Source organism: Rhinatrema bivittatum, chromosome 3 (genome assembly GCF_901001135.1).
Source record: "Rhinatrema bivittatum chromosome 3, aRhiBiv1.1, whole genome shotgun sequence".
NCBI lineage: Eukaryota > Metazoa > Chordata > Amphibia > Gymnophiona > Rhinatrematidae > Rhinatrema > Rhinatrema bivittatum.
Genome location: NC_042617.1, coordinates 176,206,937 through 176,232,451, shown reverse-complemented (window position 1 = coordinate 176,232,451; position 25,515 = coordinate 176,206,937). Strand labels below are relative to the sequence as shown.

At 45.9% G+C, this 25,515-nt stretch overlaps 1 protein-coding gene and 1 long non-coding RNA gene across 2 annotated transcripts in view; one reads left to right on the top strand and one right to left on the bottom strand.

Moving 5' to 3' along the window:
• Positions 1 to 7,755: 7,755 nt before the first annotated feature.
• Positions 7,756 to 10,699, bottom strand: LOC115087157. Its single transcript, XR_003855448.1, has 2 exons — positions 10,596 to 10,699; positions 7,756 to 10,380 (listed from the first exon to the last, which is right to left on the bottom strand). It is a non-coding gene; the product is annotated as an uncharacterized LOC115087157 (long non-coding RNA).
• A 187-nt stretch (positions 10,700 to 10,886) lies between these two features.
• LOC115087156 (cytochrome c oxidase assembly protein COX20, mitochondrial) overlaps positions 10,887 to 25,515 on the top strand; it is an 80,126-nt gene continuing 65,497 nt past the window's right edge. The window contains exons 1-3 of the mRNA XM_029593954.1: positions 10,887 to 11,041; positions 11,141 to 11,188; positions 22,171 to 22,285. Of these exons, the coding sequence (XP_029449814.1) occupies positions 11,006 to 11,041; positions 11,141 to 11,188; positions 22,171 to 22,285 (199 nt within the window). The 5' untranslated portion in view covers positions 10,887 to 11,005. The remainder of the gene's footprint in view (positions 11,042 to 11,140; positions 11,189 to 22,170; positions 22,286 to 25,515) is intronic.

Genomic DNA, 25,515 nt, shown 5'->3' with positions numbered 1-25,515 from the left:
AAGTTATTCTATAGTACGCCCAGTGTGGTAGAAACAACTACCGTATATATACTCATGTATAAGTCGATCTCATGTATAAGTTAAGGTATTTTTTTGGGCCCTAAAATCAAGATTTATCTGTCACCCATAGATAAGTCGAGAGTAAAACCTAGGGGGCTTATGAAATGGTGAAATCACACTCAGAAACAAACCGATAACTTAAGAAAATTGCTGTTCAATCCCTCCCGCCCAACCCCAAGACTCACTGAAAGTCCCTGGTGGTCCAGCAGGGGGCCCAGGAGTGATCGCTCGGGTCGTTGGCTGCCAGTAAATCCCTCCCTGCCCCCCATAGCTGCTCTCCTTGTTCAATCACTCCCCCCATGGCTGCCCTCCCTTGCTGCTGACCCCCCCCCTAAAGACTCACCTAAAGTCCCTGGTGATCTGGGGGGGGGGACCCGGTAGTGATCTCCTGCTCCCGGGCCATCGGCTGCCACTAATCAAAATGGCGCCGGCGGCCCTTACCATATGACAGGGACTGGGGGGGTGGGGCCTCCGCTAGACCACCACAGACTATCGGTTAGTTCTGGGGGGAAGGGGTCGGGAGGGTGGGGGGCTATCCACAAATAGCGTAATATGTGTGTATAAGTTGAGCCAGCTTTTTTGTGTCTTTTTTCTGGCATAAATTTCTCAACTTATACACGAGTATATACGATAGCCACTACAACATGTGCACAACAATAGAAAATCATGAACACCAGAAATGTGAGTTAACTTCTTGGTCTGAGGTGGAGTAAAAATTAACAAACACATGAGTGAAAAAGGTAAGAGCTTGAAGTTGGAAGGGGTGTGACCAAAATGGCCTTACGTGTAAGACTGGTACTGGGCATCCCAACTTGGGCACAATCTCACATGCAAGGCCATTTGGACAAGGCATACCAAGTGAAATCAAAGGATACACTCTCTGTAAAGGGTAGCTACAGCCATTAGGGATGCACAGCACCAAAGTGTGTACTCTTCTGCTGTAGGTGCCCATCTTAGAGAGCTTATTCTTTGATTTCACTAGACATGCCTTGCCCAAATGGCCTTGCATGCAAGATTATGCCCAAGTTGGGATTCCCAGTGCCAATTTTGCATGCACAGTTATTTTAATCAAACTCCGTCCAACTTCAAGCACTTACCTCCTTATTCCTGTTTTAAAGCATTTTTTTTCTGCATTAGTGCAGATTTTTCAGGTTAACTCACATTTTATGCATTATTTTTCATTTACTCCTGTTCAGTTTGTGTCACATTAGCTTACTGTATCCTGTGGGGACTCCTGTTTTTAACGTGCATGTTAAGTAAAACCCATGCTAAACATTTACTCCAGCTTTAGCAAAGATTTTATTACATTGGCTCCAGTAAGTACCCTGCCTCATCTTGGAGTTTCCTACACTCTGCATTGTGGCCATCTTAATACTAGTTCTTGCCTTAGCTCTATGCTTGGCCTTATTATTGCGGCCTTCTGTGTTTGTCTTAGTCTTAGCCATAAGAAGATAAGATATGCCATACTGGGTCAGACCAAAGATGCATCAAGCCCAGTATCCTGCTTTCAACAGTGGCCAGTCCAAGTCACAAGTACTTGGCAAGTACTCAGACATTAGATAGATCACAAGCGACTATTGCTTATTAATTACCATCTTAGCAGTTTATGGATTTATCCTCTAGGAACTTATCCAAAACTTTTTAAAACCCAGTTATACTAATTGCTGTACCCACATCCTCTGGCATTGAATTCCATAGTTTAACTATGTGCTGCGTGAAAAATTTTCTTTGATTTGTTTCAAATGAGCTACCTGCTAACTTCATGGAGTGCCCCCTGGTCCTTACATTACTGAGAGAGTAAATAACTGATTTACATTAACTTGTTCAAGTCCTCTCATGATTTTGTAGACTTCTATCATATCCCCCTTCAGTTGTCTCTTCTCCAAACTGAACAGCCCTAACTTCTCTAGCCTTTCTTCACAGGGCAGCTGTTCCATGCCCCTTAAAGGTTAATCACTGCATTTATTTTTGCCAGAGAGGTAATTTGCCTTTAGCAATCCCTGAGTGGGAACTGACTTCCCTGGTTCAGGGCCCATTGCTCTGACCACTAGGCTACAACTCCACTCCACGCCACTTAGCTTTAAATCTTTGGTGTTTGTTCCTAGACTTTGTTCCTGTGTCATGTCTGGGCCCTAGTATCAAGTCCTTCTGTTTCTCTGTTTTGATCTCGATCTGTGTCTTGTTTGGTTCCTGTCTTGTAGTGCTCTTCCTTGTTCTGTCTTGTTTTGTGGGCACCTTCTTGTTTTGTCCTAGCTTTAGTTCTGCATTCAGTCTTGTGAGCACGTCAAGGTTAAATTCTGCCAGCTACCAGAACCTGAGGGCTCAACCCAAGGGGGAGGTAGCTGGTCAGGCAGAAGATTCCTGGTGCCTGGGCCAGACCTGTTCCTATCTCTAATGTTCCTGGGTTCAGCCGGCTCCTGCCCTGAAAGTTACTCATAACTGGCAGCTGTGCCATGGCAATTGTGATGAGTTCATGTTCATCTTCACCTCCATTTGTTTTTAAAATTTGGAAGAGAAACTGGTGGGCCTTTCAGTGCTTCCCTACTTCTTCTTTTGATGCGTTCTCTCCATGTTCATATTGGCAGGCCTGTGGAGGCTGCTGTGCCACACAATAGTTTTGTTAATGTAAGTGTGCCTTGGGCTTGAAAAGGTTGGGAAACAGTGAGCTAAACTATTCAACAAATCATTTGCAATGATCTGTGGGCTCTGCTTTGCAGATCTGACCAGTTTTTAGGCAATTCTATCAGAGATTTTACTTGGTCTTCCAGCTCTTGCCCTGATCTCAACAATTCCGTGTAACCTCCATTTCTTAACCAAGTTTCTAAAAGTTGAAATTGATAATTGGAAGCATTTAGAGAGCTTTTTATAGCTTTCCCTTGATTTGAAAGAGTGAATTATCTTCATTTCCAAATGCTCAGACAGCTGCTTAGAGGAGCCCATGGTTGTTGAAAGTAGAAAGAACAACAATTAGAGTCAAAGTATTTGTTTAATCATGAAATTGTCTTCACCTAACTAATTGAAGATCTAATATAGGTGTCTCAAACTTTCAAGGAAAGGGCCACATAAGATAGAAAATTTAAAAGCATGAAGAGGGCAGGGGTTCCATTTATTTATTTATTCATTCATTCATTCATACATACATACATTTTTATATACCAACAGTCATTGGGAACATCTCATTGGTTTACAAATAAAATAAAGTAGCAACAGGCTTTACAATAAACACTGATCTGGGAAATAGTGATTAAGAGGAACTATCAAGAGCTATCAAGGCAAAAAATGGGAACCATGGAGGGGGGGGGCAGAAATTATTTAAACAATATATGATAACCTGAAACATTATTTACAATCATAGAAGTCAATATGACCTGAGTAGGATGCTTATGTTTGGAGTAGATCACTGGCTGCATTGACGGATAATTATATACAAATCTGGAGCAAAGAAGAATGCATGTAAGGTAAAGGGGGGGTGTTCAGAAACTGTATATTATGGAGTGAACGTATTTGCTGTGCAAGGAGGGGGGAGGTAGAATAGCAATTAACAGGTGTATGCCTGTTTAAATAGCCAGGTCTTGAGGATCTGTTTACAATTCTTTGGGCAGGTTTCCTGGCAAAGACTGGCGGGCCTGGCCAAATCCAATCCTCAAAAGCAGTTATTTCCCAAACTTTTCTAGCCCAAGACACGCCTACATTAATGTTGTGAACGGGAGTGTTTAGTGTGCCCTTGGGCCTCAGCCCGACCCCAGACGAATCCAGGGCCGAACCGAGGGTTGACGGCATGCTCCAGCATGGCTAAACACGGTCTTACCCTCTGCCGGGCCTGCAAGCTCCCAGAACCAACAACAGATGATGTTAGTAGGGGGAACGGTCCTCCGACTGTTCCGAGCCCTTTCGGACCTGCCGCTTGATCGGCAAGGAGCAGCAGGCCGGCCTGAGGTTGAGGGCAGACGGAGGCCTTGACATCTTGTCCGAGATGCCCTCGCATCCATCATAGTCCTGTCTAGGACTATGATGGATGCGAGGGCATCTCGGACAAGACAGGGTTGATGCGATGGCATCACAAGCATGACGAGGAACTTGATCCAAACAAGACAAGACATAAGGCAGGACAACATTGGCACTGTCTCTCAGGGCGCCCTACTCAGCCCACCCGCGGACCACCCCGTCCCAGGAGAGCGAGACACGCACAGGGAAGATCCAGGCAAGAAGGAACTCCAATGACGAAGCCAGTGTCATCCGAAGCTTCCTCCATGTCTTGCGGGAACAGAGACTCAGGAGCACAGGGATGAATCCCACCTGCAGGCCACTCCATTCTTGGGCACGACATCATCCGAGAACCACGGCTTTGCAGGAACGGAAGGCTCAGGAGCACCAGACAAAGACGCAGGGAAGAACATCCTGGCAGGCAGACACATCAGGTCGAGGAAGATCATGGCGGAACATCAGGACATGGTCAGGGACCTCAGGCAAGACAATAAGACATGAAGACGCTGGACGAAGACAGACGAGACGAGGAGCTCCACGAAGAACAGAAGACCTTACAAGGCTCTGGCAGGCGGGAGCCTCCAGAGGGAAGTCACGCTGATGCAAGGCAAAGACAGACTGAAGTTGAAGTCCTTTTATAGGGCTGCAGACCGGCGACTCCCTGGGAGGAGTTTGGCAGGCCCACACCTAGCTGGCCCTATAACTACGGAGAAGTGCTGCGGGCCAGCCCCTAGGGAAAGGGCATGGCTCAAACCAGGAAGTCCATGCAAACACAAGCAGCCTCAGGCAGGCCCCAAAGACATCGAGGCCTCCCAGGCCCTGGAGCAAATCCTGGACAGTTCGCAGGTGAGACCCTGGCTTGGAGCGGCCTCCAGGAAGAGATAAGGAGCCTCCCGTAGCACCGCTACAGGAGGGTTCATAACAATTAACAAAAATGTTGTGTGGCACACCAGCCTCTATAGAGCAGGCATTTTTTGGCATATGAGGACTCATATGCCAAAAAAAGAGCTAGGAAAACACTGAAAGCCCCACCAAACTCTCTTCCAAATTTTAAAACTAAGGAAGATGGGGGCAGAGGCACACATGAACTTGTCATAATGGGCCAGTTCCATCTATATATGTACCAGTGCAGGAGAAGGAAGAAATCAGTATGATGCGGACATCCAGCTCTCAGTTATCTTGATGGGCTTTTGGGTGTGTAGTATCCTCTTCTGACACAGCCTGTGGTTAAAGGAAAATACCATGCAAATTCAAGGCCCTGTCCCCTTCCGATGCAGCCTGCAGTGTGCAACCACCCCCTGTTCTTGATGTGGGCTGAAATGGTGTTACTTCCTCTGTCCCCCTCCACCTGTGGCCAGGTCAGCAGGCAAGTAGAATGGCGGTCAGACCATCTAACCCTCTCCTGTAGCCATGGGTCTCTCTCCCACCAGTGAGAGTCAAACAGCTGATCTGAACCATGCAGGAGAGAATGACACCAACGGCAGAAGTGGGTTAAAAAGCACCAGACCACTAGCTTTGTTCTCCTGGATGGCTGAGCCAGGCTCAGCAGGAGGGGAGAGGAGGTAAAAGTGTGTGTGTGTGTGTGGGGGGGGGGGGGGGGGGGGGGGGGGGGGAATGGGATGACAGTGAGCCCTTGGAGGCAAAAGGAGCAACTTGAAGCTCCAAGAGGAGAGGGGGTAGTGGGAGGGAGCTAGGATTAGGGGACTGAACACAGACTTGGAAATGGGTGAACAGCAGGGACATTAGAGATGGGGGAAGGGTTAAGAGGCAGGGAATTAAAAGTGGAGCAATTAAGAGTGTACAGAGGTGGCTGAGCAGATCACGGGGGCAGGCTCAGTCACAGCACCTGAGTGTGCCTGCCCAGTGATTGGCTCAGCCATTTCCTTGGCTTCACGTTGGGAGTGAATGACTTGACCCTGAGCAACTTAGTCAAATTTATAGAGCACTTCCACAGGGTCTTCGATGAGCTGGGCTGGTCTTCTTCCGCTGCAGCCAATTTCCTGCGTCTTGGCCAGGGCTCTCAAATAGTGGGACATTTCACAATTCAGTTTTGGACTGAGCTGTGGTGGAATGAAGAGAGCCTAACCGCTGTATTCTGACAGGGCCTGGCCGCTCAGATCAAGGATGAACTCGCTGGACAAGAGGTTCCCACATCCCTCAATGCACTGATCTTCCTCTGCACCAAGACTGATGTTTATTTCAAGGAGAGATCCCGGAAGAGGGGTTATTCCCGCAGAGTACCATGTCTGACTACCAGATTCCAACGCCTTCGATTGGCTCCAGGAAAAGATTCTACCCCTGCACCCTTATAGGAGGAACCTATGACAGGCTAGGACTACAGACAGGCCCAGCACCACCGGGTGTGCAATCCGTGCAATTGCACAGAGCGGCACACCTGATCCCACCCGTGGCAGAAGAAGAGGAGGCCCATGGTGCTGCTAGTGGACCCGGTCCCACTGGTGGCAGAAAAAGGTCCGTGGTGCCACTGGTGGACCCGATCCCACCGGTAGCAGAAGGCCACAGCAGAGGAAGCCCATGTGGCAGCTCCTCCTCCGGTGCTGGCCCCGCGGTATTGAACACTCACAGTGCTAAAACGTCCTGTATTCTCGTGAGATAAGAATACAGGAAGTGCTAGCACCGCAAGTGCTGAATTACCGGCGTACCAGCACAGAAAGAAGAGCTGAAAAATGGCTTTTCTCCGTAAAGAACAAACAAGCTGGCAGCAGCAGCGGAGGAATGACCCATGGACCCTGACTGCCTGGTCTGTATGTATGTGTGAGTGAATGGAAGCTTGCCTGGGGTAGATGTGTGTGTGTGCACATGCATGCATGGGAGCCTTCCCAGGATGAGCAGGGGTAAGGGAGCCTGTTTGGGGTGTGTGCGTGTAAATGGGAGCTTGTCTGTGGTGTGGTGAGAGAGAAAGAATGGGGGCTGCAGGTGGATTCCAACCTGCCAGAAGCTGAAATGAAGATGAGGGCCTGGGGCTGCTGGTAGATTCCAACTATAGAGAAGTTTGTCTGAGGGAGCATCCCCCTCCCACTACTCGACCAAAATCCCAGGGTGACTGGAAATCAAAAGTTCCCAGTTATGGAGAGCGTGAATTTTTAAAATCATTTTTAGTTTTATTTTTCAGATGTTATTTGCTGTCTCTGCTGTTTTGAAATATTTTATTGGTGTTTGGGACATTTAAAAAAAACTTGTATATGAGTTTTTAATTATTTGATCTTTTATTTATCAGCTTTTTTTAAAATAATATTAGTATGTTTTAGTATTATGATTATGTATTTATTTCTTGATTTTATTGTCTGATGGGTTTTTTTTTTGGTTTTTTTTTACATTGTTGCACTGCAACAATGCAAAAAATGCATCTGGCTTCTTGTGTTTTCCAGTTCAGATTTTGTCTGCACGTTTGTATTTCTACTTTATGGTTGCTCTATTCTGTATTTGGTGAGGGTCTGTTTATGTTCTGCATGTGTGACTGAGGTGAGGCATTTTCCTAACAGGAAATACATTAGTGTTTTAGGGATTTCGGTTGGTCAAGTCCACACCCAACACATTAGGCCTAATAGCATATGGATTCCAAGTTTCTTTTTTGCAGGGATTCCTGGCTGGCATAATAGCGGTGCATGTAAATATAATGTAAGTGATATTTTTTACCTCAGAATACTGTACTTGGATATTTTTCATGTAAAATATAAATGCATCTCTCTCTTAACTGTGTGTGTGGAATGGGTCGGGGGGCGCATTGTATAAGGTTCGCCTGGGGGCACCTAATATTCTTGCACCATCCATTGGTATGGGGGGGGGGTGACAGTTTTTAAAGTTTTTATCACTGAAGGGAGCTGGGATTTTTTGGGGGGGGCCTGGGATAGAGAATAAATGAATTGGGGGGGGGGAGGGGCAGCATAATAATTGTTCACACAGGGCAGCAAAAAAACCTAGCACCGGCTCCGACTGTAGATTAACAACTGACAGTAGCTCTGTTCTTCCCACCCCCACTTCAAGTTTGGTAAGGGGTCCTGTTACAGTTCACAGAAAAGATGCCAACCATCTGAGGCAGTCAGGTAGGAACAGAGTCAGAGGAAAACCAAGAATCTCACCTTCAGGCATGCTGGCCCCACACAGTATTGCCAATTGAGCAATTTGGTGGCTAGATTTTGTAACTTTTTGAACCTCATGGAGATATTAGAACTGTGAATGCCACAAGGAGCTAGTTTAGCTCTTTTTTTAAACAATTTAGCCACAAATTTAACAATATTTTTCATAGTTCTAAAATTTCCATGACTCAGCAGAAAGTGCCTGTGTACGACTATTTTTTTTCATGACCCCGCCCCCTTTTGCTTCCTCCTGATGATGCATCCATTCCCACAACCAATCAATGTGGGAAGGACTAAGGTCAGCAGAGCAGTCTGGAACACAGCGATGAGGAAAGTCTGGACTGGCACATGAACACAAGCTTGGTCACAGGAAGGGAGGGGCTGAGCCAGGGGTTGTCACTGTACCAGCCAAGTTAAGCAGCAGTGCCAGCCAGACTGTCATCTGAGGCTTCTGTGTGAGCTCAGAAAGGGCTGGTAAAACACAACAGTGAGTGTCCTGGGCAAGTAGAGAACCAGGGAGGGAGGCAGACAAAGTGGCGACTGCAGGCTGGTGAAGGACTGGCAACCAGGGCAAGAGCTTTAGGTGATGCTGCTGTAGTGCCTGCTGGGGGAGGGTGAATGGAAGCACCAGCTGAAAAAGTACATGAGCAACAGCAGATGAGTTGAGTGTGAATGTTAAACACACGTATCCGCCTATCTGTGACAGAAAGAGGGAGTGTGCGCGTGACACCCCCTATCCATTTACACCAATCAGGGGCGGCTCAAAGCAATGTGTTGCCTGAAGCAGGAACCACATACCCCCCCCCCCCAAAGACTCACCAAAGCCCCTGGTGGTCTGGGGGGGCGGGAGCGATCTGCTGCTCCCGGGCCGTCGGCTGTCACTAACCAACATGGCGCCGGTGGCCTTTAGCCCTTACCAAGTGACAGGGGCTACTGCAGATCACTCCCTGGACCAGCAGAGGTTTTGGGGAGTCTTAGGGGGTCAGGAAAGTAGCACGACAGGGTGAGGTGGGGGCTGTGGAATTTTGAAGGGGCACTTTTTCCCACTTCAAAATTCTGCCACCTGAAGCGGCTGCCTCAACCTACCTCATTATAGAGCCACCCTAGGGCAACCAGAACTCAAAAACTCTCATCTTTACTGGTGTTACCGCATAGCAACCTGGTTCCAGCTACTGTTTAGCCACTCTGATGCTTTTCAGGGGTGAGGATCTAGTGACTTTCTTCTAAGAGTTGGCAATATTTCCTATGGCACAGGGAAGTGGGAACAGCGTCTGAAGAGTGCCACGCCCGCTGCCCCACAGCGCATTTTCCACTTCTCATGTGCCTCGTCATCCCCGCTATTATTCTAGTCCACTACTTGAGAGGCAACCACACTGCTCGTTCCACAATAGAAAATCCTGCAATCGGGCACACGGCTCTTCTGTGCCCATGTGACAGACTATGCACGCGCTGGCTCGCTGAGTCTTCTCTTTTCCAACGGAGCATGCACCTTTCCCTCAGACATGTGAGGTGTCCCAGTATGCAGCTGATGTCCCGTGGGTGTTGGATTCGTTAGCCAAGGAGAGGTGGAAGGGATATATCGCGTGAGGAGGCTGCTGAAGAGGAATCCTTGGCTAATTTGAACGGAGGTGTCTTTTTTTTTTTTTTTTTTGAAGCGTGGCCATTGGTTGAATTTCTTAACACTGGCTGTGCTGCCCTTGGTTCTCGAGCTTGGCCTGCAGGAACGCTTGAGTGGACTGGTTTTAGGGCACCTGTAATAAGCATGCATGAGAAATTTGCAAACTTTGATCTCATGCATATTCTTCAGACACATATTCTTCTTGTGACCCTATCAATCTTTGCACATGTATTTTGCATGCTCTATGATTGCTATAAATCTGAAGTGGCTTGTTTCCAGGGTTGCCAGGTTTTTGTGAAAGAACAAGCACTTTGTTTCCAAAAAAACAAGCCCAAAAAAAGCAAGACTGACAAAGGAGTCAAATCTTTTGCGTGTTTCTCCGTTTTAGTGTGTTGCAGCTGGTCTACATGATGTGCACGAATTTCACATTTACAAACACTGCCGACCACAGACTGAATCCATGCTTTTAGTTCACATTCCTCTTCCCAAGCTTTGCAGTACCTTTTACCGTACTTAGCTCAGTTCCTTACTTTAGCCACAGTAGATCAAAACCATTTAGTAGAGTAGCAGGCAATGACAGAAACAGCAAGTATGGACAGGCTTTCTTACAAAGGTGATCTTCTGCAGGGAGAAGAAATAAGAAAAAAAAAATTAAATGAAATCAAAAGTGGTGTAGAACAAATAAAAACACCAGCCCCACACACTCATTGCCCCCTCTCAGCACATCCCTGGCCCCCACGCACTCATTCCCCCCTCCCCACCCCCTACAAACACATCTTCAATCCCCTCACGCTCATTCGCCCCTCCCAGCATACTCATTCCTCCCCTCCTGATACCTGGCTGTAGCCAGCTGAGTGCTACACTCTCTTTCTGCTGCTGCACAGAAGCTTCCTGGGATCTGCCCACTTCCTTCCTCCTGCAATAATTTTGGGTGCGCCTGCTATGGACAGGGCTCATCGGCAGCAGCAGCCAATCACTGCAACAGCAGAGCACAAGTCTGGCCCACCAAGCCCCCAAAAACCCACGATTGGCAGGAAAAATTGCCCAATTAGAAACAACTGGCGAATGGGGGGGGGGGAGAGGGAGTGAATGACTAGAAAAAAACCCCCCAATCTCGCGAGAAATAAGCGAGGTTGGCAACACTGCGTTGTTTTACTGCTACTTGGCTTTCCTTTACTTTCGCTTTACTGACAGACTGCTTTTCTCTTCCCCACCCCAGCAGCATTACCAGAGACTGGAGAGCTGCATGGCTTCAGGGCAGAGTGCGGAGAGGCGGCCGCAGGTACCTGGAGAAACGTTTACATTAAGTATCCACACTGGCTTCATTGTCATGGGCATACTAAAACATGCAACTTTATTACTTTGGTTTCTTGTCTTGCAGATTTTAGACGATCCTCATCCTGAATCTCATGTCACAGAAAATACTGAGGTATCTGTTTGACTTCAATCAGAATTTGAATAACAATTGTGATGTGTGTGTGAGAGAGAGAGGCTAATCCAGTTTTGACAAGGTTAAAGATGCTGACGTAAGATATTTTTAGTTGACTTACAAGACATTGAGTATTATTCTAGGACGGGGCTCTAGTATCTGCCTCCTCTCTCTCTGCAACAGTCACGTTTTCAGGATGTGTATAATATGCAAAAGAGAGATTTGCATGTAGTAGATCTTCAGTGCATGCAAATTAATCTCATGCATATTGTTCTGGGGATTCTGAAATCCTTACTGGCTTGGGGTGGGGGCAGGAGAGAGGGGGATCATTGGCTTTTAATTCATAGTTGATTTATAGTATTCCATGAGAATGGCTAGATACTTAAGTCCTTGAGGGAACATTTTTCTTTCTTTAGAGCAGGTGATGTATGTTATTATATTGAATAAACTGTTCCATAGTTAAGGATGGTGTATATTTTTTCAATCACTTCTATGCTTTACATACACATAAGTATGCAATATTATTTTTTATTGGAGGCTGTAATTTCACATTTAAAATGCTTTAATAACAAATTGGAGTAGTTGATTAAACAATTTAAACTGCATGATGGCTTTATTTTAAACTGTATGCTGATATTATCAAAGTATTAAGCATTTGTCTATTGGGTCACTATTCATCAGCAGAGGGATGGGAAATTAGCCAGTAAAGTTTCACAGCTAAACTTATTTTAGGATATTGAGCAGCACAAAAATGAGTTCTGAATGGAAATTGGTCCTTTTTCCTGACAACTTCTGGAGGGTCCAGAGGCAGCCCCAGGTAGAATCTGGGGCTGCTTCTTTGTTCATCACATTGAAGGATCTTGTCAAGATATCTTCTCAATTGGTTCCTACAGTATTTGTATGTAATCTGCTTTGAAGTGCCTGAAAGGCAGAATATAAATCAAATAAATAAAACAACCATGGTCTTTGTTGTTAGGGCAAAATCATCAAATGGGTTTGCGTGGTACATACCTTGGCAGAAATGAACCTCATTTGTAAGCCAGGGTATGTTGGGAATGATCTTAATCTCTCAACTTTACTGCTAATGCCCTTCTTAGTACTTGTGTAACCCCATTTTTGGGTGGCCGTTAATCTTTGGGTGGCCGCTAGACAGGGGGATTGTGTGCTGGCAGGCGTAACTTGTGAGATAAAGGTACAGGGTTTTTTGTTTTTTCTTTCGGGCTGGGGGGTGGGACAGGTAGGGGAAGGGAGGAGAAGGTGGGGGAGAGGGAACGGGGAAAGCCAGCTGGTCTCCCCGAGGGCTCGGCGCGCGCAAGGTGCACTAGTGTGCACCCCCTTGTGCGCGCCAACCCCTAATTTTATAAAATCGGGCGTACATTTGTGCGTGCTGGGTAGCACGCACAAATGTACACCACGCGTGTATGTTTTAAAATCTGCCCCAGTATGTCTCCTCAGGGCTGGAACCACTCCTGACTAGCTCTTTCATAGTCTCCCCCAGGGTTGGGATTCTTTGTTGGTGGGGAGGAAAGACCAAAGTGACAGGGGTCACTTTTGGTGTGTTTCTTTTCCCAGGAAGAGGGGTATTTTTCCTTCACTGTGGTGCTGTATGTGCCAAAAAAAATCACTGGAGCCAATGATTTAGTATCCAAAAATAAAGTATGTATTGATGGGTAAGCAGGTGAAATATGGTACAATAAATTCAGTCCTCCGCATCACAGATGTACTTGTAAATTACACCTGTACAGATAACGCGAGAAACTGTATCTCGTACTAGGACATGGAGAAATGCCCACCCTCCAGAGTGTGGCTAAGTGAGGTTCCCCAAGAGGCCAAGGTATCCCTTGTTGGGATGGGAAAACCTCTCCAAAACTGGTAAAAGCCATGTAATGCACTGTCCATAGACAGAGAGTCCAAATCCTCTCTCCCCATGGGTGAAGACTCCAGATGGGTGTTCTCAAAGGCTCTTACTAACAGCTGGTGTTCTTCTCTCACGGATCCCACGATGGGAGGGATCCTTTGTGGAACAGGCAGCTCTCGCTGTGTCACTGCAGAAAGGAAGGGGCAGCCAAAACTCTTCCTCCTGGATCTTCAAAAGCAAAAGTATTCGTTACCCAACTGAATTAACACCAGAGTTCTCCCCTGCTGCAGGTCACCCCCATGCCTCCTTCCTTCCTGAGCATGCAGTGGAGCAGGCCTTCCCTACGGGTTCCCTGTGCCTCAAGTCCAGGTGGTACCTGAGGGTCTTGCAAGGTTACAACCATGAAATATGTAAAATCCCAAAAAACAACCCAGAAGGAAGCCTTAGCCAGTGGACTGGTAAGAAACACCTCCTGACCTTGCTTAAGAACCCCCAGGCAGGATTTGCCTGGTTCCTCCAAATAGGCCTGAAAATACAACGAAAAACACAATGCTCCTCACTGCCACCTAACTGTCCAAACCTGAAAACACTGCCCACAATCTCTCAGTAGAGTTGCTTATAAATTCTATCCAGGAGATGGCCATTCCAACATCCTCAAAGGGAGGGGCTGGATATAAACGGTGCCTCCCCTCTTTCTTAACCTATACCCACACTAGCTCACATGAGTACCCCAGGCCATACTGGTACTGAGTCCAGATAAGTTATTATCTGGCTGTAATTTAGCTGGATAAAAAAGAAACGTTCCATGGGTGTATCTGGGAGGAGTTTAGTTATCCGGCTAACTTAGCTGATTTTGAACTATATCTGGCTAGGTTAGCAGGCTAATTTTAGCCAGGCAGAGCAAGTCTAAAATTATCTAGCCTTTTCCGTTGATAAGGATGAATTAGCTATGCTGTTTGGGTGATGTCATCGATGGCACTCTTGCGGATGTTGTTACAGGAAGCAAAGCTTTGAATGCTGCTGCATCTGCGCAGCTCTTCCCATGCATAGCGCATCATTTGTCTCCTTGGTGCTATTTTTTTCCTCACTTAGTCATGGACGTATTTCGTTTTGTTTTTTTTTCTCTTTGCATGGGCCATGTTTTGTCTATTTTTCTATATCTTTCGCATCAGCGATCCCACAACAGCATTTTTCAGCGCTCCTCAGTGTCAAAAAAACCGGGCTTCAAATATTGTAAGTGCGGGGACACATAATGTTCTTCACTGACAATCACAGTTACTGCTATCTTTGTTTGGGCCCAGACCCTGACCAGGTGTCCTGCAAGGACTGTGGCCTGATGTCTCCAAGGGCCAGAAGACAGCGGGCGGACAAAATTGCTCAACTCCACGAAAGGGAATCATGCTGCTCCGGCTCCTGCATGCCTTCTCCAAGACACTCGACTCAGTCTTCGCCAGGGGCAGAAGGCAAGTCCCACGACGTCCTGAGATGATCTTCCTCATTGGAGCCACTGGCTAAATCAAAGGCCAAGTCAAAAATGGGTGGAAAGGTCACTTTGGCACTTATAGAACCCAGGTTGGGGCCTGAACATCGACCCCCTTCAAAAACTGTGTTGAAAGCACAGTCTGATATTTCGAAGCGTCAGCCTGATCGACCACCTGATCGACTATCTGTGTCCTATTTCGACGCTGCGACGCATCCACGGAGGCGCCATACATGACGCACCGACACAGCCCCCCAAAACAATGCCATAGACACATCACTCGACGCATGTCATTGAGCGCCCCAGGGTGCGCGACTCACTGGTGCTTCGTACCACATGAGGCACGATGCATCAACAGCCTTCTGCGATGTGTGCATCATCAGAAGATAAGAGGAAACATAGGTCTCTGTCTGGCCATAAAAAGGACCATGAATTCTGAGATCATAGGAGTCCTCACACCAAAAAGAGGAGACAAGCACCACCACAGTCTCCCAGGGGCGGGGAGTGGACTCCATTCTGGACATATTTACATTTATAGTCTTTACTCTAAGACAAAATAAAATAAAAATGACATTACAAAATAAGCAATTTCTGTAAATAAAACAATATTTCACAGTAAAAAAAAACCAATTTAAAAATAAGCTAAATTAAACAGGTTTTAACCTGTTCCCTAAAAAGTTAATTGAATCTGATTGCCTCAAGTAAATAAGATAGGTCTGGCAACGGAAAAAGCACATTCACGGGTCATATGTAAACGTGCTATTTTTGGTGAAGGAATCTCTAGTAGATCATTTTGCCACCAGAATTGTGGGCTTCCGTTCTCCAGATAAACAAACTGGGACCCAGCTTTCTCCATTAGTTGCCCAGGGTTCTCCACCTGATGTGTCTTTCTCTAGTTTGACAGGCATCCCCTCCGACCCTCTGGAGGAGTCCTCCGATCACTCTTCTCCCCCAGAAGACCTAACATATGCCAAGTTTGTAGAGAAACTGGGAGGAGAATTGGGAGTAGATGGCAAGAAACTGCCTGATTCCAGAGAAGAAATCTTTGGAATACTAAAAATCCTAGAGGTGCCAGCAGAACCCTCAGCTCTACCCTCCCACAAAATTCTGAATGCAATGCTTTTAAAGGTGTGGGAGTCTCCACATTCTGTCCCTCCGGTCTCCAGGAAGTTGGGCCTCAAGTTTAGATTGCAGAAGTTGATGACCTATGGGTGGTCCAACTTCTGTAGTCATCAAATCTGTTATGAAGTACCGGTATGCGAAAAAAATTGAAGTTGCATGCATCTACACCTTCGTACAAGGGAGTACAGGCATTTGGATGAGTCTCTACTACATTTTGTAGTAGAGACTCAAATTATCTTTAATTCCTGAGACTGATGAGGGTTGTGTATTAGTTATTACACCAGCCTGAACACCTAGATTACTCTCAGTTAATCCCAGTCTGTTATCCACCTCCATTAATTTAGAAGATAACACCAGTTGAAAACTGACAAAGCTATGAAATAGATTTAGAGACAGAGGTCTCGATACACGAGACAGTTCTCCAAATGTCCTTTTAAAGAAGTGTCAGTTGGTTCCGTAGATGTAGCCAACATACCCCCTTGTCAGTAATTGGAGGTTGTACAGTATTTGGTGTAGTTTACTCAAAAACAAGTATCAAACCAGTATCGTATTAAACCACACAAAAAACTAGCTGGTGCAACAAAATGAAGTTGCTATTCTGTAATTATAGTATTTATTAAAATTAATATTTTATGGTAGAGAGGAAAAGACCTCAGCACTGGTACCAATCTGTTTTCTGCATTCGGATTTTATTGAAACCAGTAGTTGCAGTCATAGGTCATAAAAACCTCTCATTCTTTATTTCTACTTCAAGAATTTTTTAATTTATAAATTTATAAAAAAATTACTTTTGTGACTGGTTCTTGTGTTTTGTATTTGTATATGACTGCGTTTTTCCTTTCACCATTCATAGCTCAAAAACAAAAACCAGATTTTACTTTTCAATATCAGCAATAAAAGATAGCCATTAATGGAGAAGTCCATTAACGGCTATTAATCAATTTTACTTAGGGAATAGCTACTGCTATTAATTGCATCAGTAGCATGGGAACTTCTTAGTGTTTGGGTAATTGCCAGGTTCTTGTGGCCTGGTTTTGGCCTCTTTTGGAAACAGGATGCTGGGCTTGATGGACCCTTGGTCTGACCCAGCATGGCAATTTCTTATGTTCTAAAATCGCCCGATAGATACTAATTGTCACACTTATCTTATTGAAATGGTTTCTTGATGGATTTTTCGCCAAAATTTCAGAAAGCCTTCTTATAATAACACTTGATCTGCGCTGTATCAGCTGCTGTTAAGGACGCCGACATTGTCAAAGTTTCGCCAATGCTGCGTCAGGGCGATGCGAATTCAAAATTTCACAGCATGTCTCTTCCAAAGATTCTATCGGACTGGACCTCGCTACCATAAAGTGTTAATTTTAAGAAATACTATAATTACAGAATAGCAACTTCATTTTGTTGCACCAGCTAGTTTTTTGTGCAGTATTTGGTATAGCACAAAGACCCATTTGCAGCTGGAGGAGATCCTGTGGAATTCAAAGTGGAAACTACCTCAGCTTTATGCATCAGGGACTTTTTTTTTTTTTTTTTTAATTCTTTATCATTTTAAACAATTTACAAACTGAGAGAGGATTTCATACTTTTCACAATCAGATATATCAACATATAACAAGGGAAATATTCAGTACTTAACATTCCTTATCCAATTTGTGTCTCTTACAATTTAGGAAAAATTAAATCTTAAAAGGAGGCAAGAGAAATATTTAGGAGATAATAGCAAGAAATTAAACAGACACATATGGCATTGCATAATATTACTGTCGGATTCTTTCCTATCATTTTACCCATTACCTAGTTAGCTAAAGGTGAATATGTGGATGGCTTTTGGGCCAAAATAAATTGCTGTATTTGCTCTGGCTGTGAGAAAGCAAAGGACTCGTCACCTCGTTTTAAGAGGCATCTGCAGGGATACCTTAAGGTAAAAGTAAAACCCATGGAAATTACTACTTGTCGGAAAACCAAAAATTCTCTCCTCTTAGTTTGTGTTATTGGAGATAAATTATGATAGATTCTTATCGGTTGATCACAAAAATTAACTGGAAACTTTCTGAAAAACGTTCTCATTACATCATTTACATCTTTAGTGGAAATGAATGACACCAATAAAGTTTTCCTATCTAATACTTCTAGATTTGAATTTTCTAGGAAATTTGTAAGATTATATGAGAGAGGCAATGCTGAAGTATTCCCCACATTTAAAGCCCTTTTATACAAGAAACGGCATGAATTAACAGACGGCATTTTATCCTTAGGAAAAGCAAGGGCTTGTGTTAGAAAGCACTTGAAGGTGATTATAAGAAATTTCCCCAACAATTTGGGGAAAATTTAAAATCCGTAAGTTCAACGATTATTTATATCGTTTCCAGTCTTCATGCAACTGTAAACTGAACCTTAATTATTGCAGAATTAACTTTTGAAACCGCCAATATTTTATTCTCCATTTCAGTTACTTTATTTGTAAGTGTAGATGTTTGCTGAATCTGTACAATCTTTTGCTGATTATTATAAGCCATTGAGTCCACTTTGCTTTCTAGACGCTTTAGGGAAGAGCCGAAGCCAACCATCAGCTCCCAAATAGCTTCTAGAGTGATTGCCTCGGGTTTGGGGGTTTGCAGCGAAGACTCACCCTGGATGCAGGCAGACGCTGGTTCCTGGATTCCTTCCCGAGGGCTTACAGATCTTTCTCTCCCCAACTAGACCTTCGGGCGGACCATTAGTTCTTCTCCCGTACCGGCATTCGGGTCTACTCCGGCATTGGCGGAGTTAATCACTTCCTGCAAGCTGCTGGCCGAAGTTCCCTCGCTCTCAGTCGCACCTCCCGCGTCAGCCATAAGCGACTGGGACGCCTCTCCGCTGGAGTCACACTGCGCCGGAGGCTGTTGTTGATCCGGGCTGAGGGATGTGTCTTCCGGGGGAGGCTCCGGCTCTTCCTCGCTAGAACCTCCATAGGGCTCCCTGACTCCTCCAAACATTCTGACTGGGACAGAAACTGCAGGATCTCTGGCTGTGTTAGGGAAGGTATGGGCTCAGAGGGAAAAACCCTCACTTTCCCTTTTCGTTTTGGCGGCATTTTTGTATTTCTCCAGGCAAACTCAGTCGCAAAAATTACAGCATACAATCCGCGTTTCGTCTATGCCGCCATCTTGCCCCAACATGATCAAATTTCATCAGGGACTTCTTTTTAATACCGTTACCATCTAAAAAGTAGATGACTAGTTTCCAGTATCAGATCTTCCATTAGCTAAAGAGCCTAAGGGATAGGTGGAGGAGATCTTGCCTCTGGGTTCAGAGATCTTTTCCAGCTTTGTACTTCAGTTTCCCTGCAGTAATGAATTGGTTTTATTATGTGCTGATCCAGATTTGCAATCTGCAAAGTAAAAACGTTTCCTTTTCTTTTTCTTACCATTCTCAAATGGGGGGGGGGGGGGACACAGACATAAGGGGCGCGCCCCTTTGGCAGGCGTCTTAGGTATGCCAGTCATGGCACGCCACTGCTTCATACAATTTGAAGGCCCTAGCAGACAGGTGATTCAAACTCTGGGTGGCCAATTGATAACTGCGGCAAGCTCCCAGGCTGGATTAGGAGTGACTAAACTGCTGCCCTCTGATTGATAGTCTGTATCCTATTCCACACTGTTAAAGCATTTTTCAACATTAATTTCAGTCTCATATAGTACTCTGTACTGATCTTTTTTCTCTCTAATTTATGCCAAATTGTTCCACCTAGATATTTATATACACCTCCCTGCTCCAGTTCCTTTATATTTCAATTGCCCCTGGACTGGGAGAAGTGATTGCAACTACTCCCAGTCCAGGGGCTGCACAGAATCCTTTGGGGTCTGGGTCCTTCAACTCTCCACCTCCTTAAGCAATTGTCCCCATATCTTATCTGACAATTAACTTCCCCAAGAAGGGGAGCTTGTTGGGACAAACCTTAGAGGCTGTGACTATTGCCTATCTGTGCCACTATACTAGCAAGGAATACTATAGGAGGGTGAAGCTGATATTGAAAAGTGCCTTAATAGCAAGAAATAATATACAAGCTATTAACTAACTTGCAATTCCTGCATTATCATACAGTTTTGGAATAGTAGACTTAAATATCTTAATTGGATGTAAAAACAGGAAAGCTTCTCCATGCCTATCAGGTCATTTATAAGAACCAGTGCATGCAGAGATCGTACATCCCTATAGCTGAAGGTGGTATGTGTTTTACTGAAATTGATTATGCCAAGAAAGCCACCATAATAAGCCTTCAGGCATATTTAATGGCATTGTGATGGAGTGACCCTATTTCCCTTAATTAACCTGTGTGGGACCAGGCTAGATGCGTGGTCCATCTTAAATCCTTTAGTGGGAGAGAGCTTTATGGGCGAGATCCTACTGGACAGGAAGAGCTGTGTGGGTAGGACCCTGCTGGGAAGTTAAGAAGCAGAGCCCAGCTGGGATCGGGAGGCCCCATGACTCCAGGAGTAGGATCTCCTGATGCTTTCTGAAGTTCTTTTGGAAGTATACTGCGAAATAGGCAGTTATTGTTATTGATTTTCTGTTTGTTTAATAAAAGTTGAGTTTGCATTAGAAAAGGCTGGTGTCGGTGTGGTTTTCTGCTGCTGCCCAGATTTGCTCGGTCATCCTCACAGACATCATCAACAGACACCAGCCACTGACTATGGCTCGCGCTGCCCTGTACAGCTGAGGCTAGTGAGGTGCGCTTTTATAGAAATATAGATAGCTACATAGGTTTTTGGAAGCCCTGGAGGCAGTGAGAGAGAGTGGCTTAGACACTGGTTGAATTAAATTAACCTAGGTGTGGTTATATGCTTCTTTCCCAAGCTTTAGATTCTTCACATAGGATTCATTTCTGTCCATCAAGAAGTCCAAATATTAGAACCGTGCAGAGGCAGTGCTTGCATTCCCCAGCAGCAAGGGAGAACAGAACATTTATTCAACAGCGACACCCACCAACCAACTGAAGACCACACATTTCTGAGTGACCTGCACTTCTCAGTAGAGGATTATTGCTGAGACTTGCAAGCTGTTGTAGGGAGAAGAGTTGCATAAGTTGGAGAGTCTAAATTACCAAAAATGCAGTTAATAGACTTGGTTTGTTTACAGGAAGTCTAGTATTGATCAGAAAATGCTCTTTGGATTCCTGTAGGATGTAACATGGGGCTGCTTTGTGCAAAGCAAAAAGATTTATATTTGTATTTGACAAAGTTCCTTATGAGAGGCTTCTAGGAAAAGTAAAAAGTCATGGGATAGGTGGCGATGTCCTTTCGTGGATTTACAAACTGGCTAAAAGACAGGAAACAGAGAGTAGGATTAAATGGACAATTTTCTCAGTGGAAGGGAGTGGGCAATGGAGTGCCTCAGGGATCTGTACTTGGACCGGTGCTTTTCAATATATTTATAAATGATCTGGAAAGAAATACAATGAGTCAGGTAATCAAATTTGCAGATGATACAAAATTGTTCAGAGTAGTTAAATCACAAGCAGATTGTGATAAATTGCAGGAAGACCTTGTGAGACTGGAAAATTGGACATCGAAATGGCAGATGAAATTTAATGTGGATAAATGCAAGGTGATGCACATAGGGAAAAATAACCCATGCTATAGTTACACAATGTTAGGTTCCATATTAGGTGCTACCACCCAAGAAAGAAATCTAGGCGTCATAGTGGATAACACATTGAAATTGTCGGTTCAGTGTGCTGTGGCAGTCAAAAAGCCAACAGAATGTTGGGAATTATTAGAAAGGGAATGGTGAATAAAACGGAAAATGTCATAATGCCTCTGTATCGCTCCATGGTGAGACCCCACCTTGAATACTGTGTACAGTTCTGGTCGCCGCATCTCAAAAAAGATATAATTGCAATGGAGAAGGTACAGAGAAGGGCGACCAAAATGGTAAGGGGAATGGAACAGCTCCCCTATGAGGAAAGGTTGAGGAGGCTAGGGCTGTTCAGCTTGGAAAAGAGACGGCTGAGGGGGGATATGATAGAGGTGTTTAAAATCATGAGAGGTCTAGAACGGGTAGATGTGAATCTGTTATTTACTCTTTCAGATAATAGACTAGGGGGCACTCCATGAAGTTAGCAAGTGGCACATTTAAAACTAATCAGAGAAAGTTCTTCTTCACTCAACGCACAATTAAACTCTGGAATTTGTTGCCAGAGGATGTGGTTAGTGCAGTTAGTATAGTTGTGTTTAAAAAAGGATTGGATAAGTTCTTGGAGGAGAAGTCCGTTAGTTGCTATTAATTAAGTTGACTTAGAAAATAGCCACTGCTATTACTAGCAACGGTAACATGAAATAGACTTAGTTTTTGGGTATTTGCCAGGTTCTTATGGCCTGAATTGGCCACTGTTGGAAACAGGATGCTGGCCTTGATGGACCCTTGGTCTGACCCAGTATGGCATGTTCTTATTCATGTAAACATATAAATTAACTAGGAGAAAATTCCAATTTGCTCATTGGGGGGAAAACATGTCTTGTTGAAGTATTTTTTTTTCTTAAGTCTTTTAGACTCCTCGGAATCTTAGATGTTAAAAAGGTGCCCTGTGCCCGGGAATCAGTGCTGTATGGAGCTGCAGGATCACTGGTTGCAGGTCTTGGACATTTCTTGGCAACAAGTGAGTGTATGGGGGAATACATGATAATCCAGTTTTACTTCATGACTTGTATATTTACATTTATGAATCACATGTATATTTAAGTATCATAATACACATTGTCTAACCTAAGGTATTTAAACATATGACTTGCCAAATCCCATCATCTGAACTGCTACCACTGTCGTCAGTGTAGATGTGAGGCGGCATGTCTGACAAATCTGGCTCTAGACTAGTAAATGGCGCCCCTTCCCTCCCTCCTACAGATATTTTCTCCCCTGTCTCCCTCTAGGCTTTGTCCCTCCCTCCATTCTCTCGCTCTCATTCTCCCTTCACATCCTGGATGATCCTTTCTTGCTTCACATCACCATTCCAAATCATCACTCCATTGCACCCCCCCCCCCTTCCCAATACGATGTAAGTCTCCATATTCCCCCACCTCCACTGCATGTAGGTCTATCTGTGCTTTTCTGCCCCACCATCCCTAAATGTCAAATGTAGAGAATGAAAGTACATTTATTTGTTTTCTTCATCCCTTCCAGCGGTTCCTGGTATTTTCAGTCTTCTCCCCTACTGGTAGCCATATCCCTAATTCGTCTCTGGGCCCATCATCAGCTAGCAGGATTGGCAACCCTTAATAGCATGTCATCTTCCTCTAGTGTATGGGCAGTCTCACGGAATGAGACACAGGTTGTGATCTCACACCCCCCCATACTGTGAGATTGGCCTTGATCAGCAGAGGAAGGCTCATGTGCTATTAAGTATCCCTCAACCTGCCAGCAGGGCATGTGGCTGAGACTGGACTGGAGGCACATCCAGCCCAGCCTAACAGGCAATGCTGATTGGTTCTAGAGTACCCTGGGTGACGCCATACCCTAAGGCCAGCCCTGCTGTCTGAAATTAGAGGTAGAGCATTAACAGTCCTCTGTATTTCTTCCCCACAGTCCACTTAGCGCAATCTCTGCTTCTTAAAAGGATCTCATTGATAGTGGCAATGAGACACCTGGGGCCATGCTCTCCTCTTCCGCTGAGCTTGAAATTTCTTGCTTTGAACCATGAGGCACTACAGTGTTGCATGGGATTCAAAGCATGATACTGATCTTGGTCAACAGAGGAGGAATTTCTAGCCCTAAGTGCAGCACTGCCGTTGTCCTCTTCCTAACAAGTGGGATAAGAACATGAAGGATGAATGGGTAAGAGGGAGTGAGGGGACCAAAAGTTCTGTAGAATGAGAGGATTAGAGGGGGGAAGTGGGGAGTGCTTGAGGGGACCAGAACGGGTGCAACACGGTAGGGAGAGGATTGGAGGAGAGGGGATCAGAGGGTTTGTGGGGTTGATTGAATTTTCCTTTTCTCCTAGGACAAGCAGGATGGAAGTCCTCGCATGTGGGTGACATCATCTGATGGAGCCTGGCACGGAAAACCTTTTGTCAGAGTTTCTAGAAACTTTGACTGGCAGACTGAGCATACTCAGCCTGCTGCTATCCACGCGAGGTCCCCCTTCAGTCTCTTATTTTCCGCGGTGCAGTTGGTGGAGCTCCAAATCCTCGAAAGTTTGTCTGTTTTTCGGGGGAGGTTTCTGGGTCGGGTTCCCCTTCACATTCAGTTCCTCTGTTCGGTAGGTACTCTAGGCTTTTGCCTTAGCCATTCGCTGATGATTCCCAACTCCCACTCTGTGGTTCCGGCTGTCATTGACTGCGCACCAACCTCTTTTTTTTCGATGGCGATGTCAAATTTTCAATGATGCCCCCAGTGCCTGCGGACCATGTCCATCACAGATCCACATGAGGTATGTATCCTCTGCCTGGTGGTGGCCTTGCATGACATCCGTGGGTGTCGTTTGTGTGACCTTATGACCCCCAAAAGGCGACATGTGTGCCTGGATAAAATGGAGAAGCTCTTCGGCTCTCCAAGACTCTCCAATTTGGCTTCGGTTTCCTTCATGCCCATGGACTGCGGGGTACCGTCTCCATCTCTTTCCCTGGCAGTCCAGCTCTCCAGTACCCCTAAGGACCGGGGAGAGGGAGATCGATCCTCAGTGGTCTCTACCCTCCCCCTAACTTCTGGGTCACAGTCTTCCTCGGCATCGGGGAAAGATCGCCATCGAAGCGGCACCGACCACTGGAGGTCCCACCATCTGGTGCTCCTGGTAGCCCGAGGCGCTTCCTACAGATGTCGGTGCCGGGCGCCGTGCCTCCTCGTGAGCCTTCCGAAGATGTGCTGGCAACGCCTTGTCCCCCTCCATCAGTCCTTACTACCCAGGACTTCCAGGAGGAGTTGGACCGCAGGGTGCAATCGGCAGTGCTCAAAGCGCTACAAAGTGTCGAGCTGCCGGCACCACCGCCCCCATACCGGTGCCTGAGCCTCCGCTTTCCATGTTTGCGCCCCTGCTAGAACATCTGGACCATCTGGACAACTTCTAGGCGCCCTACCGACACAACCGGTGCCCGAAAGGCCTCCAATGCCCTCCACCGGAGCGATCCCGATTCCCGGGTTCTCAGAGGAGGATGAGGCCTCGGGGACCGGGCGAACATGCCCATGATTTCTCAGGCTGCCACCGGTTCCTCCCGGCATATTGCGGTCGATGCCTCCCTCAATACTGGGGGGGGGGGTCCATCGATGCCGCCGGTGCCCCCCACGGCTCTTGGAGCCCACACCTACCGTCCTTCCTTGTCCCTGCCCTCTGCATCCAGGCCCTAATGAGGAGGAGGGTCCCTATGACGTGTGGGGCAATGACTCCTCGGACTCGTCCTCCAAGTTCTCCGACAACCCCCTCTCAGAGCCTTCACCTCCAGAGGAGAGGCGTTGATCTTCACCCGAAGACTTGTCATTTGCCAGCTTTGTAAGGGCCATGGCAGAAGCCATCCCCTTCCAGCTCCTGTCAGAGGAGGATACCCGTCACGAGATGCTGGAGGTCCTCCAGTTATTCGACGCTCCAAAGGAGATAGTGGCGGTGCTAGTCCACAACATCTTCAAGGAGCTCCTGTTCCGTATGTGGGAACACCTGGTGTCTGTTTCCCCGGTGAACAGGAAGGCTGATGTAACTTACCTGGTTCAACAGGCCGTGGGCTTTGAGCAGCAGCACCTACCCCACCAATCGGCGGTAGTGGAGTCCATGCTTTAAAAGGCCAGACACACACTTCTACCCCTCCAGGGCGCGAACATAGGCGTAGGGAGGAAAATGTTCCAGGGGGCGATGCTGGTTGCCCTTATTGCAGCCTACCAGATTTACATGGCCCAATATAACCGCAA